The 17,108-nt window shown below is 39.0% G+C and overlaps 1 protein-coding gene across 1 annotated transcript; it reads right to left on the bottom strand.

The window, feature by feature from the left end:
- Positions 1–696: 696 nt before the first annotated feature.
- On the bottom strand, positions 697–14,858 carry alg12 (ALG12 alpha-1,6-mannosyltransferase). The gene is made up of 9 exons (XM_026231539.1): positions 14,651–14,858; positions 14,110–14,242; positions 13,841–14,014; positions 13,394–13,588; positions 13,123–13,226; positions 12,231–12,454; positions 1,256–1,425; positions 1,094–1,169; positions 697–1,008 (listed from the first exon to the last, which is right to left on the bottom strand). Exons 1-9 carry the CDS (start codon positions 14,807–14,809, stop codon positions 759–761), a joined length of 1,485 nt encoding a protein of 494 aa, XP_026087324.1. The 5' UTR covers positions 14,810–14,858; the 3' UTR covers positions 697–758.
- Positions 14,859–17,108: the final 2,250 nt, after the last annotated feature.

Below are 17,108 nucleotides of genomic sequence, written 5' to 3'. Positions count from 1 at the left end.
TGTTGCTTTTAAATTTTATGTTTCAGATCTTGGTCTTGTGAATGTTTTATCCCTATTGAGTATTAATAGGGATAGTTATATACAGAGGACATAGCTATACAAGGACTATAGTTGCCATAGGACTAGTGGTGTTTGATGTTTTGCTGAGCTTTCATATACTTGTATATGTATACCACACAAAAAAAAAAAAGTATGTGATGGATAGGCCATCTGTCCAGGGTGTTCCTCTGCCTTCAGCCATAGAAGTGAGATGACACTACATAGCATAATCTTTTTGGAAAAATGGTTGTATTTAGTTTTTTATAAGTACGATTAAAGGAATGGTATAATCTAACCCTTATGTCATTCCACAATTGTATAACTTTTATTTTTCTGTGAATAAACATCATTTTTGTCCATTCAAGTGAAATCAACGCTCAACAAAACCGTCTGGTTACCAACTTAAAAATATCGTTTAGTATTCTGAAAAGTAGTATAGGTTTGGAACGATGTAAATGGTGACTTTAAGTGCCATTAAGGTCTGAAACCACAGTTAGCACCCACGCAAAGCATACTAGGAGGCATTGTAATAGCATATTTACATTGCTTACAAAAGGAAGCAGCAAGCAAATTATCATGCGATTAAAACACCTTAACTCAGAACCACTTCCCTCTCAGTAAAACAGACCATCAAAAGAATTCAGAGAACCACTTCTGTAAGCATTTATCTGTCCATCTTTGCAGATGGAATATTTTATTCAACTATTATTGAAACAATTTCAGTTCAGGCTTATGCTATCTGAGTTCACTGAGTGTCTTTCTAGCAGCACAAGCTTCTTGTTTAGCTTAATTATGATAGGTGGAAATTGAAACATCTGAAATACGAGGTTTTGGTATCCTGAGAAGAAGACCAAAGGTTTGTGAGAATCTTTGAGCAGTGTTATCTTAGTTGCATTTGATTCCATTAACAGGTGTGAATATGTTTTCATAACTGCATCTTCAAGAGTCAAATTCTCCTTCTTGTCATATCTAGGAAATTAAGGAAAAACATTCAGAAAAATCATCAATATTGCACATGTTTAGCATTGTCTTTGATAATTCATTGGTCACACACCTCCAGTTACTATTTAGCTCCAGAAAACGTGAGACTCCCGTCTGTGCAGCAAGTATATCAACATGTAATGACACATCTGTGTGAGAAGTATGCAACTTAATTAGATTGCTTCCATTTTTCAATAATAATTCAAAAGTAAACAAGCAATCAAAATGAATATACCTGCTGTTGCTGGAATTATTCTATGCAACTCCTGCATTGCTTTCCCTCCTGGGTAGTTGTGATGGGAAACATAAAGAGAAATACTTGTGTATACTCCATTGAGCATCAAATGTCCTACTATAGCTATGGAGCCAATTTTATACATCCATGACTTGTAGTAATTCTTCAAACTGTAACAAAAAAAGAAAAGTAAAACTAAACATATCCGTTGACATGAAATATTGTAGGGATGAAAAATTTACAAAAACACTTCCTGTTAAAACCACCTGTTCCATACCAAAACATAGGGTACGGTATGCAAATTTTAACATTTAGTACAGCTTTAATCTTCTAATTGGTCGATTTGAATGTATCAGATTTGTTTTTTAGCCACATGAACAAGAAAAAAAAAAAGGCTTGCTGGGTCGCTGTGAACATAATTGTTTTTGACAAAGTTTTGTTATAGACATTTCATGAAGACCTTAAAGAATCATAAAAACTTGCAGAAAATGGGCATTCTATTTCCCCTTCAAACTAAATTTTGTAGTCAACCCTTTGGGTAAAACATATGAACAACGCATTTGCAAGATTTTTTATTATTCTGACAGACCAATCTGATACTAAAGTGCATGAAAATAATCTATGCAGGACCAATTAGAGCAATAGCCGTAGCCGTATAATATCAAGTAAAAGTTAGCCAGCATAACTAGTGGTCTTGTTAACTATCATTTACTGAATTTCAGAAGTACTGACAAGCAATACTATACATGCACACAAAACAAGGTTCATGTATTTCAGAAATGAGGGTAATGTGTTTCAGATTTTTAACTTGTAATGTTTATCTTCTGACATATGCAGGAATTCTCCACCTACAAACTCCATTTTTTTGTGCAATGGGCACATTTGAAATCCAATCAACAACTGATGCGCAAAATCAAGTCCCTGTCCAAAAGTTTTTCTTTTTCAATAATCTGTTATACTGTAATGTTCATCACAATCTCTACTTTTTATAATAACTTCAATTTAACTTAAATTCAATATTTTAAAAAAAATAAGTTAATAATATTTTATTCTAGTTGAATAATGTTCTATTTGAAAACTAGTTACAAATATTAAGATAGAATAAAAGTTTTAAAAAGTAAATAATCCATTAAAACAACCGTAATCAATATAGCTGCCAAGCAGCGATTACGGGGCCAAGCACTCCACCAGCAAATTGAGGAGCTAAGCTTGGCATGGAGCATCACACCAAATGCAACAATGAGCAATTACAGCAATTTTAGTATGATTGTTATCGAAATGGAGAAAAAAATCATAAATACAACCTCTCGTAGCATGATTTATTGGCTTATCAAGTGTGACCAATAGGTGGCGCTGTTATCAAATTGATATGGTGTGTTCTGTGTGACTGACATTGACACACACTAAGTTAAGTGTCAATATGCCAAAGCACTGCAGAGCTACAGCTACAAGCTATCATGCCTCAAATTCGTTGCTGTAGTCTGTGAAAAAGGATTTGTCTATTGACACAAAATCCATAACATTTTGTCAGCGCAGTCTCTAGATTATCTCACTTGAATTTGGTGAAAATCGGACCAATGATTGATGAGTAGTTCAAAAAAGTTAGGTTTTCAACATAAATCAAAATGGTGGACAGGAAGTCCAGCTGGCATATTTGGAATCTATAGCCGCATTTCCACTGTCGGGCCAGTGCGAGCCAGGGCTTAAAGCGGGCCGGGCTAATAGACTCGGGCCAGTAGCACCGAGGCCAGAATAGCGCAGGGTTTCCACAGTGGAGCCTGAAGCTCCGCTGCGCGTCACTAAAACACACGCCCTTTACACGCCTCTCAGAACAACGTAATGCAACCTCATCATTTCACCAACAAAGAGAAGTTATCAGAAAACTAAGAAATAAGTCACTGGAACATGCGTGATCACACAGGAACATGATAAAAGCGGCCGTTTGTTTGCATGCTTTGGTAAATATTCTAATTCAAAAGCATCGATGTAGAATAAGTGATACATTGATCATACTGATTTAATTTATCAGGACTCAAAATTAATCACACATAAATACACTTACTTCTACTTTATTTATTTATTTATTTTAAACGCTTATGAAAATAGCCTGCTTATTCAGTCGAGTCTTTTTCTGTTTATTAGCCACAGTAGCCGTCACATTTAGAATGAATGATAATATCTCTATTTTTATAAAAGCTCCCGAACAAAAAACATTATTGTATATTTTTTATGATAGGCAACGTGGAGCTAAACTCTCGAGACGAGGCTTGTGACATAATATAAGTTACTAAATAAATACACGATTGTGATAGAGAATAAGAAGCTGACATCTGATTTCCTCAAACGGTCATATTTACCATGTTTACTATGGTAATGTTAATGCCTAGCGTGCATAGTCTTTTGCATCGCTTATAAATATTTCTGCCTTGTATGGTGATTATAATCCACATTGGACCCAGTTATTTCAAAGACTCGCTGCTGACTGAAAGTGAGTTTTGAGCTCGACTTATTTAAAAAAAGTGTTTAATGCTGGTGTTAAAGCTCTTATCTTACCAATGTTTTGCCCGAGGAAGCCCTGGCGAGGCACGATCAAGCCCCGGAAGTGACAGTGGAAACACGACTGGCCCTGGCACACACTAGCACGCCCGCTTTAAGCTCACCAGTGGAAACGCGGCTTATGTTGTTGGCCATTGAATATTTTGAGACCAGTTTCCATTTTGTTGAAAATCGGACCAACAGTTGAGGAGTTAGAAAAGGTAGGATTTTAACATAAAATGTTGGACAGGGAGTTCAGATTTCCTACTAAAACATTGGTATGTCTATAATCTATGTTACCAAATTGACGTGGCATGGTCAGTGTGAGGTGACAATAACACATACAAAGTTTGGTGCAAATGTGTCAAAGCTTTGTTGAAATACAGCCTCAAATGCATTTTGCCATCCTTCCAGCAAATTCGTTGATACTCTAAATGACAACCGTTCCGTATATCGACACGAAATCCATTAACTTTTGGCCAGTCGGGTCTGAAGATGATCCGCGTCAAATTTGGTGAAAATCGGACTAACGGTCTAGGAGGAGTTTGAAAAAGTAGATTTTCAACATTAATCAAAATGGCGGACAGGAAGTATGGCCAATTTTGGCATAATTGGAATCGATGTCCTCGGCATGACAAAAAGAATATAGGGAGACTATTTTCATTTCAATATTCTAATCTATTCAAAAATTATTAGCATTTTTTTATATTTCAATATAACTCTTGATCACAAGTTGGCGCTGCCATGCATGAAGCCGAATATTTTTGTAATTATTTTCATAACGATACGATTATGCATTCAAAAGATACAGCATTTTAAAACATAATTCAAAATGTCAGACGCCTAAAATGGCTGACACGGGAAATCTGGTTGTTTGATTGTTGGCCAAACCATTCAGAAGTTTTAGGCAAAAATATGCATTTTTCAAATCTCCTTACCACTAGGTGGCGCTGCGTCAAAATACTGCAGGTAGTCTCAGGTCATGGTTATTATAACACACACCAAGTTTGGTCTCAATATGCCAAACCATTGACCAGATATAGCCTCACATGCACTTTTGCGTGCTTTTCCTCAAATTTGTTTTCCGTGTCATTCAAGAATGGTTGGACGAATCAATTTGAATTCCTTAACTTTTTGCTAGCTTTGTCTGAAGATGATCTGAGCCAATTTTCGTGAAAATTCACTTTCGGTGCTTGGCCCCCTATTAAAACAGCATGTAGCCTTCAAATATTTTTCAATTAAGTAAAAATTGCTTTTAAAAAAGTCAAGTGAAAATTTAGTAATAAAATGAAGAACAAAGAAACTCATACAGAACAAGTGGCAAGTCTATCAAGTGTGTCATTTACATTCTAAGATCTAATTTGACATCAGATTTTTTTGTCCCATTTGTTGCTATGACTAACAGTGAAATCAGTGTAATAACTGTGTCATTGATTATAACGAGAGTTTTGGCAAAAATGTAGAAATCATGTTACTTACAGATGGTTTTCACGTGACTAAAAGGAACTGTGTGTAGTTGAACATTCAGTCACTGGATTGATTCACTAAAGCCCCTTTCACACTTCACGTCGGACCTGGCATATTGCCGGAACATTGCTGGGTCGCCTTCTGTGTGAAAGCAAACACGTCCCGGGATTGATTCTGGCATTGAACCCGGGTCGGGGACCTAGTAACATTGCCGGGTTCAACACGGGATGAGCGCTGTGTGAACAAAAGCCAGATCTAATGCCATGTCGAAGTGATGACGCGCGTTATCGCGTAACTCTTTTACTGGCTGTTTTGAAGGAAGATCAACGTTCACGAGGAAAAAATATGTGCAAACTGTAATGAAGCAGAGATCAGTTAGTTCCTCACTTTCCGCGCTGACGCCGAGATCGTTCGCTTGCTTCAGTGAAAGTATAATGTGCCTAACGTTTTCGACTCGTACATTACACATCACGCCCTGATGTCACGTGTCGTTAAGGGATCTTTATGGGTTGTGTGTGAAAGCACGCACATATCCCGGGTAATCACTGGCAGTGTGAGAGTGCAAAATCTAGTGACCCGGGAACAATTGCCGGAACACTTTACCCGTGTATTTGCCGGAATGGCAGTGTAATACATAAAAGCAGAGGACCACTTTGGGATAAATAACGACTGTATATGACAACAATCACAGGTCATGAGGGTCATCTCAGATTATGTTTCTAGAGGTTGGCAGTGTTGGGGAAAGTTACTTTTAAATTAATGCATTACAATATTGCGTTACTCCATAAAAAAGCAACTAATTACATTAGCTACTTTTTATGGAAAGCAATGCATTACATTACTTTTGCGTTACGTTCGTGTTCCTTTTCAAATACAAGCAGGGCTTGATTGTTTTTAATATAAGAAGTTCTATTTACAGTAAATGTAAAAGCCCTTTCACACCATAAAGTGTAATGAATAAACCTCTGAAGTAAATTCACATCTGTACATTAGGACACAGGGTAAAAAGGTTCAACACACTCCAGCAATACAAAATTTTTTACAATTAAGCCCAATTTTAAGTTTATTTAAAATAATTTTTGCTTATTAGTATGTTTGAACTGGATCATCAAAGGTCAGCAGGAAAGACTTGAGTTAATAAATGGGATTAGATAAATTTGTGTTAACATTAGGGCTGCACGATATTTGGAAAAAATGACATTGCGATATTTTATTTTTCTGTGATATATTGTCACGGTATTACGCTGCCTGAAGGAATACGGAGTCGAGGATAAACGGAATAAGGTTTTTAATATATCCAACACAGGGGATATCCAACATGGAGCACAGAGGTAGACACACGTAAGTAGCAAATGATGATCAAGTGAGCACAAGTGAGTAGCAAGTGATGAATGAAGACCCGACCAAACAGAACTGAAAGGACAAGGCTTAAGTACAAAGGATAATTGGGGAAACACAGGTGGATGGAATCATTAAATTAACAGGGACATGGAACACATGAGGAAGATAATAGACACCTGGGAACTAATCACGGAAGACAGAAACTGGGTCACTGGGCAAAAACAAGCTAAATGAGTCCAGGTGTGTGACAGTACTCCCCCCTCCCGGTAGGTGCGTCCTCGCACCGTAGAAACAGAGGGAGGCATGGGTGGAAACCTGGGAGGAGGTTCCGGTGGAGGACGGACTCCCAGGAGGGGGCCAGCAGACAGGGACCACAGAAGGAGGAGCCAAGGAGGAGACGACGGAGGAAGGAGCCAGGGAGGAGACAGGAGCAGGAGGAGCCAGATGGTCCACCAGAGACCAGCCAGGACGGAGATCCAAGGTGGAGTCGACGGCGGGAGGAGCCATGGTGAAGGAAGGGTCGACGACACCAGGGAGCCGACAGGCGGAGACTGCACCGGTGGGTGAGGAGCCCAAGATGGAGCAGCACAGCCGCAGAGCCAGGGGGACGTCGAGGTTCCGGAGGGCCTAGGTGGAGCAGAAGGCTCAGGCGACCAAGGCGGAGGCAGGGTCCTGGCAGACCGCTGTGGAGCCGGAGCGACCGAGGATGGAGGTGGAACCGGAGGGAAGGAGGAGCCTGACAGAGCCGGAGGGATGGAGTGACGAGGTGGAACCAGAGGAGTGGAGTCCCGAGGCGGCGGATGGTCGACGACTGACCAAGGTGGAGCCGGAGGGACGAGGGAGCCCGGTGGAGCAGGTGGGATGACAGGCCACGGTGGAGACGAGGGAGCTAAGAGCCAAGGCGGAGCCGCTGGGTCGAAGGACCGAGGAGGAGTCCAGGGCTCGGAGGCTGGAGGCGGAGACAGGGCCTTAACACGCCAAGGCGGAGCTGGAGACTGGCAGTCCAGCGGCGAACCACCGCGCCCCGATGGCGCGGACTGAGGGTGAGCTGCGGGACTGACTGGCACCAGCAGGGATGACGAGGAACTGGCTGGTCTAGGAGGAGGAGAGAGGAGAAGGATGGGAGGAAGGACAGGAGGATCAGGACTGGACGGAACCAGCGAAAGAGGAGTAGAGGGACCAGCAGGTTTGGGAGGAGGCGGGAGAGGGAGGCTGGGAGGGAATACAGGAGACACAGAAGATTCAGAGCTGGGCGGAACCAGCGGAGACACAGAAGATTCAGAGCTGGGCGGAACCAGCGGAGACACAGAAGATTCAGAGCTGGGCGGAACCAGCGGAGAAACAGAAAACTCAGGGCTGGGCGGAACCAGCGGAGAAACAGAAGATTCAGAGCTGGGCGGAGCCAGCGGAGATACAGGAAACTCAGGGCTGGGCGTAACCAGCGGAGAAACAGAAAACTCAGGGCTGGGCGTAACCAGCGGAGAAACAGAAAACTCAGGGCTGGGCGTAACCAGCGGAGAAACAGAAGATTCAGGGCTGGGCGTAACCAGCGGAGAAACAGAAAACTCAGGGCTGGGCGGAACCAGCGGAGAAACAGAACACTCAGGGCTGGGCGGAACCAGCGGAAATGGAGCAGAGGAAATGACTGGAGGAGGTAGGAGTGGGAGACTGAGAGGGTATACAGGGGAATCAGGGCTGGACGGAACCAGCGGGGAAACAGGAATATTAGGGATTACCTCCGTAGACCAGTCCATCAGATCCCGAACTTGCTCCATACGATCTTCAGAGACTGTATACAGCTCACCCTCAGTCGCAGGAGTGTGGGCAGGGCTTTCCTCCACGCCCTCGATCTCCACGAGGACTCCCACGATGCACGGTGTTGCCGGCTCACACACCTGGTCAGTCGTGCTCTCGAGATCCTGTTCCCTGACAGTGGATGGCTCGGGCTCTGCGGCTGCGGTGGGCTCTGGCTCCGTGCGGCGTGATGGTGGCTGGCTGGTCTCTGGGTCGGGAGTGGGGCTGGCGAGGTCCTCTATGGGGCAGACGGTGAGAGGTGACCCATTTCTCGCCAGAGTCCACTCCACGTATGCGGCGAAATCCTCTCGAGGACCATCTTCGGACGACAACGCTCTGCATTTGGAGTTCAGGCTGGTGTTGTAGAAGGTGCAGAGCGCGCCGTCCGGGTAGCTGGTGGCATTAGCTAATAAGGAAAACCATCTGGTGTGGTCCTCGAGAGAGCGTTCTTCCTGCTTCAGCAGAAGGATGAGGAATTCGGGACGATAGAGGGGATCCATAGAAACACTAAGAAAAGAAAAGACTTTGAAAACACAAAAACAAAACGGAGGGAAGAACACGCAGTTTTCTATTTTCTCTTATTAGGTCGGGTCTTCTGTCACGGTATTACGCTGCCTGAAGGAATACGGAGTCGAGGATAAACGGAATAAGGTTTTTAATATATCCAACACAGGGGATATCCAACATGGAGCACAGAGGTAGACACACGTAAGTAGCAAATGATGATCAAGTGAGCACAAGTGAGTAGCAAGTGATGAATGAAGACCCGACCAAACAGAACTGAAAGGACAAGGCTTAAGTACAAAGGATAATTGGGGAAACACAGGTGGATGGAATCATTAAATTAACAGGGACATGGAACACATGAGGAAGATAATAGACACCTGGGAACTAATCACGGAAGACAGAAACTGGGTCACTGGGCAAAAACAAGCTAAATGAGTCCAGGTGTGTGACATATATATTGCGATATGAAATCTAATCTATTTTTTTTTTACAAACAAAAATGGGGTGAGCACACTTACATTCTAATTTCAAATGATTTAAACATCGACACCATCGTGTCAATTGATTAATATGAGTGAAGGAGGGAGAGCAAGACAGCACTCATGTTGTTTGAAGACGGCTCTCTCTCTCTCTCTCTCTCTCTCTCTGCCCTGTTAAACTTGCATGTGTCTTTCAGTCCTGTCAATGATAAACTTTCACTCTATGATGGTTAAGCTGTGCAATTAATCTGCGAATCACATTCGTTAAGGGCCGGGGAGCAGCTGGCCCGTACAGTTAATGAATAACAGATCAACTACGACAGCCTACATCGCACATCCTGTGATGTGACAATCGTGGATTCGTACATTGCGATATCGATGCTTAAACGACACATCGTGCAGCCCTAGTTAACATATTTCATTATTGCAGGTTTGCGGCATATTCTGAGTTTGCATTTCACTGTTCTAATTAATTTTGTTGAATACTGAGTTTTTCACACAGCGCACGCAATGCCTCTGTGCTTCCGATTTCTCCCAGTATGGGGAGCAATATGACTTGTCAGTCAATAAATGGGAAAAAGTAGCTGACGTTACATTTTTGAAAAAGTAACTCAAAAATGTACACAATGTAAAATAAACAATGTAAAATATTGTAAAATAAAAAGTAATGCATTACTTTACTGGTTACTTGAAAAAAGTAATCAGATTATGTAACTCGCATTAAGCACGATTTTAGCCCAGTTTTTGGCTCGCCAACAGGTTTTGAGAAAACGCTGACAAATGCCCGAAATCAGAGGAAAATCTGTGCTCGTTCACGCGAGTGACAATCACGCAGTGTGAATGAGCAAAGACGTGATCTGAGAGAATCGCCGACAAATCACTGATGCCCGTTAGATATTTGGCATGCTAAATATCTGGAACTGTTGGCGATTCAAAATCATGTTCTACATCGGCGATGACCGACAGCCAATGAGAGAGCAACGGTGAGGAGTTATAAACCAAAATATCAGCAAGCATGGCTTAATTTCAGAAAACGTCTTTCTTCTCGGCCTATTTGGACCCAAGATAAATTAGTATAAATTTAGCAGGAGCACCCATGTCTGTTTGACGTTTCATCTGAGCTATCCCAGTCTCACGTGAAAACTCTGGTCTTGCAAGTGTGATATCGAGTTGTTTCCTTGTTACATCTCACGGGTGTTTGGTTGTGAAACGTAGTTTATATGCAAGGCAGAGTTGTCAGCGATTCTTCCTATTGTAAAGTCATGCAATGTGAAAAGAACAGAAAAGAACCCGACTACTTTGAAAATCGTGCAGTCTGAACTCGGCTTTACTTGTAATGTGTTACCCCCAACACTGGAGGTTAGTTTATACATTTTACAAAGTTTGTTGTTGCAAATTGTTTGTGAAACTGCATTCTGAGAGTAAGATTTAAAATGACATATTTGCTCTGCGTATGTATGTGGATTAATTCCAGTAAATTAATGCATGGTACATACAAGAAAAAGAATTAAGTACAAAATGTATAATACTGTACTAAAGTTTGACTAGACTCCTTCAATCTTTTTTGTTAATCAAAAAATAAACTAAATGTCCAGTGTTCTTACATTTTCAACTAACAAGAAATATTTTGTCAAGTATGAGGCTTTCTAAGCTAGTTTTGGTTTGTGATAAAGTTTCTTCCTCATCCATTTAAAAATCATAAGTATTTTGTAGGGATGTAACTATCAAAATCTCACAAAACGATAATATATGAAGTCCACAATAAGATATTTATTGCAATATTCTGCAATATGTTTCGTTTGACATAATGCCCCAAAACACAACTTAAAGGTGCTGTAGGGAACTTTTGTAAAAAAAAAAATTTTTTTACATATTTATTAAACCTGTCATTATGTCCTGACAGTAGAATATGAGACAGATAACCTGTGAAAAAAATCAAGCTCCTCTGGCTCCTCCCAGTGGTCCTATTGCCATTTGCAGAAAGTAATGCGCTCCCGGTAAAAAATAACCAATCAGAGCTGCGGTCCATAACTTTGTTTGTGTTCAAAATGTAGAAAAATGAACATAATAAGCGAGTACACCATGAATCCATTTTCCAAACCGTGTTTTTAGCTTGTCCTGAATCACTAGGGTACACCTATAATAAGTGTTTATATTCAGACTATTTTAGATTGCTTCGGGGGTACCGTGGCGGAGTAACCCAGTACCTTTGTGATTCTTCATAGACATAAACAGAGAGAAGTAGCTCCGGCTACAATGTTCTTCCGCAAGACGCAGGCAGTTCTGTTTATTAACCGCTAGAGCGTCAAAAGTTCCCTACTGCAGCTTTAAGAGGCCTTTTATGTTAAAATATGAAGTTTAAATATATTTTAAAAACTACACTTTTTGCCTGGAAGCCCTAAGTTTCATATCGTCAGGTGACCACAATAATATCAAGACAGTTTTGCTATCGCAATATCACAATATTTATATTGTTACATCCCTGTTATTTTGTCCTTATCAGTGTTGTCTTATTAGGCTTGCTACTAAGGGACATAAGGGACTGTTGTAACTTTCTTTTTAAATTTATTTCCTTTTGCTCTCATGTCACTAAGGCTAAGTAGGCTATAAAATGCTAACAATTAAAGTTTTGTTTTGGCAAAATCTCATTCAGTCTGGCACTATTCAGGTAGACCCTTAGTTTTTTTTTACCAAAATCTAAAATGGATAAAATAAATTTGTATTATATATTTTTCTCATTCACAATTCTGTTTCACTCTGAAATACAGCAAATTATTGAAGTAAAATATGTTTCATGCAAGAAAATTCTATACAGATACCAAAACATTACTATCAATATATGTTCAACTTACATAAAGGAACAGCCGCAGGCAGCGATCATGTTGAACACAGGGAAGGTGTAGATGATGAAACGGAGCTCCTTGTGAGGCAGAAAGGAGTACAGCAGAATGAAGCCTACAGTTATGATGAGCGGTTTTGTTGTTCGTCTATCCAACAGGCCAAGTGGAATGAATAGTATTGTGCTGCCAAGAGCTCGAGGGAGAGCAGAGTAGAAGTACCACAGAAAAGGTAAAGTTTGAGGCACGAATGAAGTCAAGGAAAGATACAAAATTTTGACAGGAGACAGAATCATGCAAGTTGCTTACTTAGCATGTTGCTTAAAATCTGTAGTTTTCAGTTTACTGGTCACTTTTACTCATGTGATCGTTTTAAGCATCAAAAAGAATGCAGAAGCAGAATTCAAGATTTTCTTCTACAATTCAGCAGTTAAAGCCTTAGCTATTACCATGACCACTGCGTCTGAAACACTGAGTAATAGTTTACAATGCACACATCAAAATCTTTTATTGGAAGAAAGTTGCTCAAGACAAGAAAAAAGCTTTTGTGTTTATATGCACTGTTAGCAGTTTTACCATGTACATGCAATAAGCAGCTTTCTCCATCCTTTCTATTATTTATATTATCCCACACAAATGCACTATCCTCACAAACCTGTTAGTCTTATGTACTTGTAGTCCTTTTGACTACTTTTAAAATATGATTTATTTATTTGTCATTTTTTAAATATTGAAATCTCCAGTGCTCATTCATTGTCATTGGAAAAGAGCAACCAGTTCCTCCTTTTGTGCTCCACAGAAGTCATAAGGTCTTGGATTGTCATGAGAGACAAGGACAAAACATTTTATTTTGACTAAACTATTGTTTAAACTACAAGCATTTTAAAAGAATTTTGCAAAAGGATATTCCCCAGTTGGAGCTTTTATTCAAGACTGTGTTGTACCACAGTACCTGACCCTCAGGCCAGAGCAGCTTATTCCAGAAAACTGTGTCAACCATGACAGTGAGACCTACAAAAGACAGCAAACACTTCAGTCTGTGAAGGTATTTGTCTGCATGATGGCAAGCAAAATATATCAATAAATGGAAAAGTCTACATTTAGCTTTAGACAATTACAGGATATGCTAACAAAATACATAAGAAAATACAGAAATCAAGAACTTGTGCTTCACTAACCCAAAGATAAAAGACCAGCAGGTACGGCATGGCAAAACAACTGTAGAAAATTGAGTTTCCTGCTCAGGAGTGACATCAACAACATCAGGCCAAAGAAAAGACACAATTCAGAGCGAAACACAATAATGGCCAAAGCGGAGAGCCAAATGAAGGCACCGTGTCTCTGGCCCAACCAAGATGTGAATGCCAGCAAAACTATTCAATAAAACACAATTTGGAAAAACTGTTTAATGTTAACACTTAAGTTAGACAAAATAATGTATTACTAGAACAAGATACTATTAAACACAGATTTTTTTATGAATATGAAAGTCAGCAATTTGCTTTAGCTTTGTTTTTCAAGCCAAAATAACAAAACTGCTAATAGAAAACTGTAAATATTGCTCAAAAATACTTTACTTTACTTTACTTCACAATACTTTGTGCTTTATAAAGTCTGTATAGTACCTAAAGGCAAAGCAAACACATTTGGGAGGGTTCTGGTACTGTAAAACATCAGATGGAACTGTGTGATGCAGATAAAGCAAAACAGACTGGCCACCATTGATCCAAACTGCCTCCGGATCTCTCTTTGCATCTGCCATAGCGACAGAATCACACATAGTCCAAGAACGCCTCTCACTGTTGTAAAAGAAGAACATAAAGCAGATGAAACTGCAACAATTAAAATTAATTTAATCTAGTCTTAAAACTACAGGTTGTGATCTCAGACATACCAAGGATCTGAGTGTAACATTTTGGTGTTTGAAAGAGGGCAAGCACACAAGTCATTGGTGCACTGAGTGCAGATATGAACAGGGGTCCAAGAAACGTACGTGGAACCACACCAGGAAACTCATGATGGTCATACTGGAGAAAGAGAAATAACAAGGAGATAAGTCTTTATGTAGATCTAGTTGTTTCAATGCTATACAACATACACACACACACACACACACACACACACACACACACACACACACACAATTATATATATATATATATATATATATATATATATATATATATATATATATATATATATATATATATATATAAAGAGCACCATATCACTACAACGGAGTGCTTCTCTTCCGGGTTTTGGCGTCACAGATACAGCACTCTTAGCAAATTTAATCAGATCACTAGCTTAGGTATAACGCACTAAAACACAGGATTAAAACAATACGTTCTAATTTAAATAGTTAAATGCGCTGTTTAAGGTTTAACGTGATTTTGAAAAATAGCAATAATCATTTTTGAGATTTGAGCACTTACCTTTTCAAAATTAAATCTGTGATACAGAACATCGTGAATTGCTTGTAAGTTAAAACTTTCCTCAACTTTGGTGTAAGGACAGATAAACAAATGTATAAATACAATACAGATTATTAAAATTAAAAGAGGACGCTCAGTTACGGTTTCCTTTCGAGCCATCTTCTTCTTCTTCTTTTTGTTTTGTGGCGGGTTGCAAACCAACTTAATAGGTGCATACCGCCACCTACTTGTGATGGAGTGTGAAGAGAATGTACCATTTCTCATCTAAATCTTATATTCTGTCCATTATTCCACAATTCTTAAGAAATCTCATTATTGAACTCCGGCATGATTTGTTTTCCTGCATTTGGACCATCGTTCATAATACTGCTTAATGAAAATTATTTAACTCCTAAGGATTATAATTCATCTTTAAGTCAATCCCTTTCTCAATATGCTGTACATCTCATCATAACGTGTTCCACTGATTCATCTGTTAAACAAACTTTACATAGACCAGTATCATGTTTCCCTATAATGTATAGTGTTTCCTTAAGATTTGAATGTCCTGTTTGTACATACAAATGACTTGTTCCCTACTTATGTTATGAATGATGTTTCTGCTCTTTATACTCTGTGATAATACCTACCTGTTTGACATGAGTCCCAGTAAATCTGCCATACAATATGGCATGGGAAACATCACACATGATGAAGTCATGAAAAGCTAATGCTTAGTTTATGATGAGTTCTGTATTTGGATGTTAACAGAATTCACATGATGTGTGCTGTGATGGGCCAATGTTGGGGTCTGGTCACCACTTTAGTTGAGGGGCCACACATATGATGAAGTCATGAGAATCTTATGCTTAGTTAATGATGACTACTGTATTTGGATTTTAACAGAATTCACATACTATGTGCTATCTGTCCATTTACCTGCAAGCTACTATGAAGAAGATATGAACATGCTGCTTGATAACTCATATGATATGGAATGTCCACATTAGATTCTAAATTAAAACACATTAGATTCTAAATTAAAAACATTAGTTCTCACATTAATTGATATCCTATTGTAGCCTGTATGCATGCATGTGGTAATGTGGATTTTTGTATATTCCTTTAAGAATTCAAGTAGTCTTACATGCATGAAGTAATGCTTTTTTGAATCATGTATAAGCATAGCTTTATGCACAATGGATAGTAAAGACCTTGAAAACATCACGAACATGCATAATAAATCATAAATCATGATGATGTACTCTCCTTACTTAATGTCTTAATTAAGGTGTTGTTCATCCATGAAGTAATGAATGAAAGACTATGAACTCATGTTAGTTCCTGGTAATTCATGAGATATAAATGCATGAAGTAATGCATAATTCACACATTAATTTATGCATGAATTCATGGTAATTCATGTACCCTAAATGTAAAGTGTTACTAATACTACAGAAAGAATAAAAGTTACACCTTTCTTTCCATGAACATTTGGGCAGTGTTATGCAAATCTTTCCACCCAGTGATAAAGACGTGGTGGCATGTTTAAATGAGGCATTTTAGGAGGACGTGGACCATTCTTAACTTTTATAAAGTTTTTATAAAATCTTTGGATTTGAGACTGTAGTCTTTGCAACTTTACAGATCTTCTTTATGCACCAAGAGCTTTTAACACTCCAAAGAGAAAGGAAAATTTAAATCGCATCATATGACCCCTTATATTTCTTTTTGTACGTTTTAAGTCATCTACAGGTTGTTCCAATAACCAAGGTGCTATTGGAGGAGTTACTATTACCAAAGCAAATTTATTTAATTCTATTCCAGTTTCATTTATAAATTTCTTAATTTTACATGCAAATACCATACCTGGTTTATTTACTGTTTCTCAGCTTTCTTTAAGTACTTTTTTTTTTTTTACAGGATGATCCTCTCTTTGGCCCTAAAGATTAATCCAATATGCCATTGCTAGTTTTTTTCTTCTTAAATATAGAGACATTTAATATAGAGACATCTGAGGACTCTACCTGTATTACTGCAATTGGTGTCGTCTTTACTGCTTCTAGAATCAATCTAGTTTCGTTAATAACGCTGCAGATGCAGATTCATACAAAATACATTCATAATTGAGAAGTGATCTCATAAGTCTAATATATATACTCTTTAATTATCTGCACACCAATCTTGTCCTGCAACCCCTTTTTATTAAATTTTATATAATTTCATATAATATATTCTATGTGGACATTCCAAGTTAGTTTTCCACATTCCCAAATATTTACATTTAGATACTTTTTCTAATGTGGACCAATAAAGTTTAAGCTGCTTATTTTTCTCAAATTTTCCTCATGATAAATATCTGGTAATATGTTTTGGATAATGAAAATTTCAACCCCATTCTAGAGACCACCTTTCAACTCTGTCTATTGCTTCTTGAATTCTATCCAAATTAAAATATAAATGTCTTCCTCTTTTCCAC

This window comes from Carassius auratus, chromosome 4 (genome assembly GCF_003368295.1).
Source record: "Carassius auratus strain Wakin chromosome 4, ASM336829v1, whole genome shotgun sequence".
NCBI classification, from domain to species: Eukaryota; Metazoa; Chordata; class Actinopteri; order Cypriniformes; family Cyprinidae; genus Carassius; species Carassius auratus.
Note: the sequence above shows the minus strand (reverse complement) of the source record. Positions and strands in the feature narration are given on the sequence as shown.

Excerpts from the sequence above, each read along its gene's own strand:
- alg12 (XM_026231539.1), bottom strand. The coding sequence starts at position 14,809 with ATGGCTCGAAAGGAAACCGTAACTGAGCGTCCTCTTTTAATTTTAATA. Across the intron at positions 14,015-14,109 it reads ATGTTACACTCAGATCCTTG|TGAGAGGCGTTCTTGGACTA; the intron begins GTATGTCTGAGA and ends CTTTTACAACAG. Across the intron at positions 1,426-12,230 it reads GCCTGCGGCTGTTCCTTTAT|TTTGAAGAATTACTACAAGT; the intron begins GTAAGTTGAACA and ends TTTTTGTTACAG.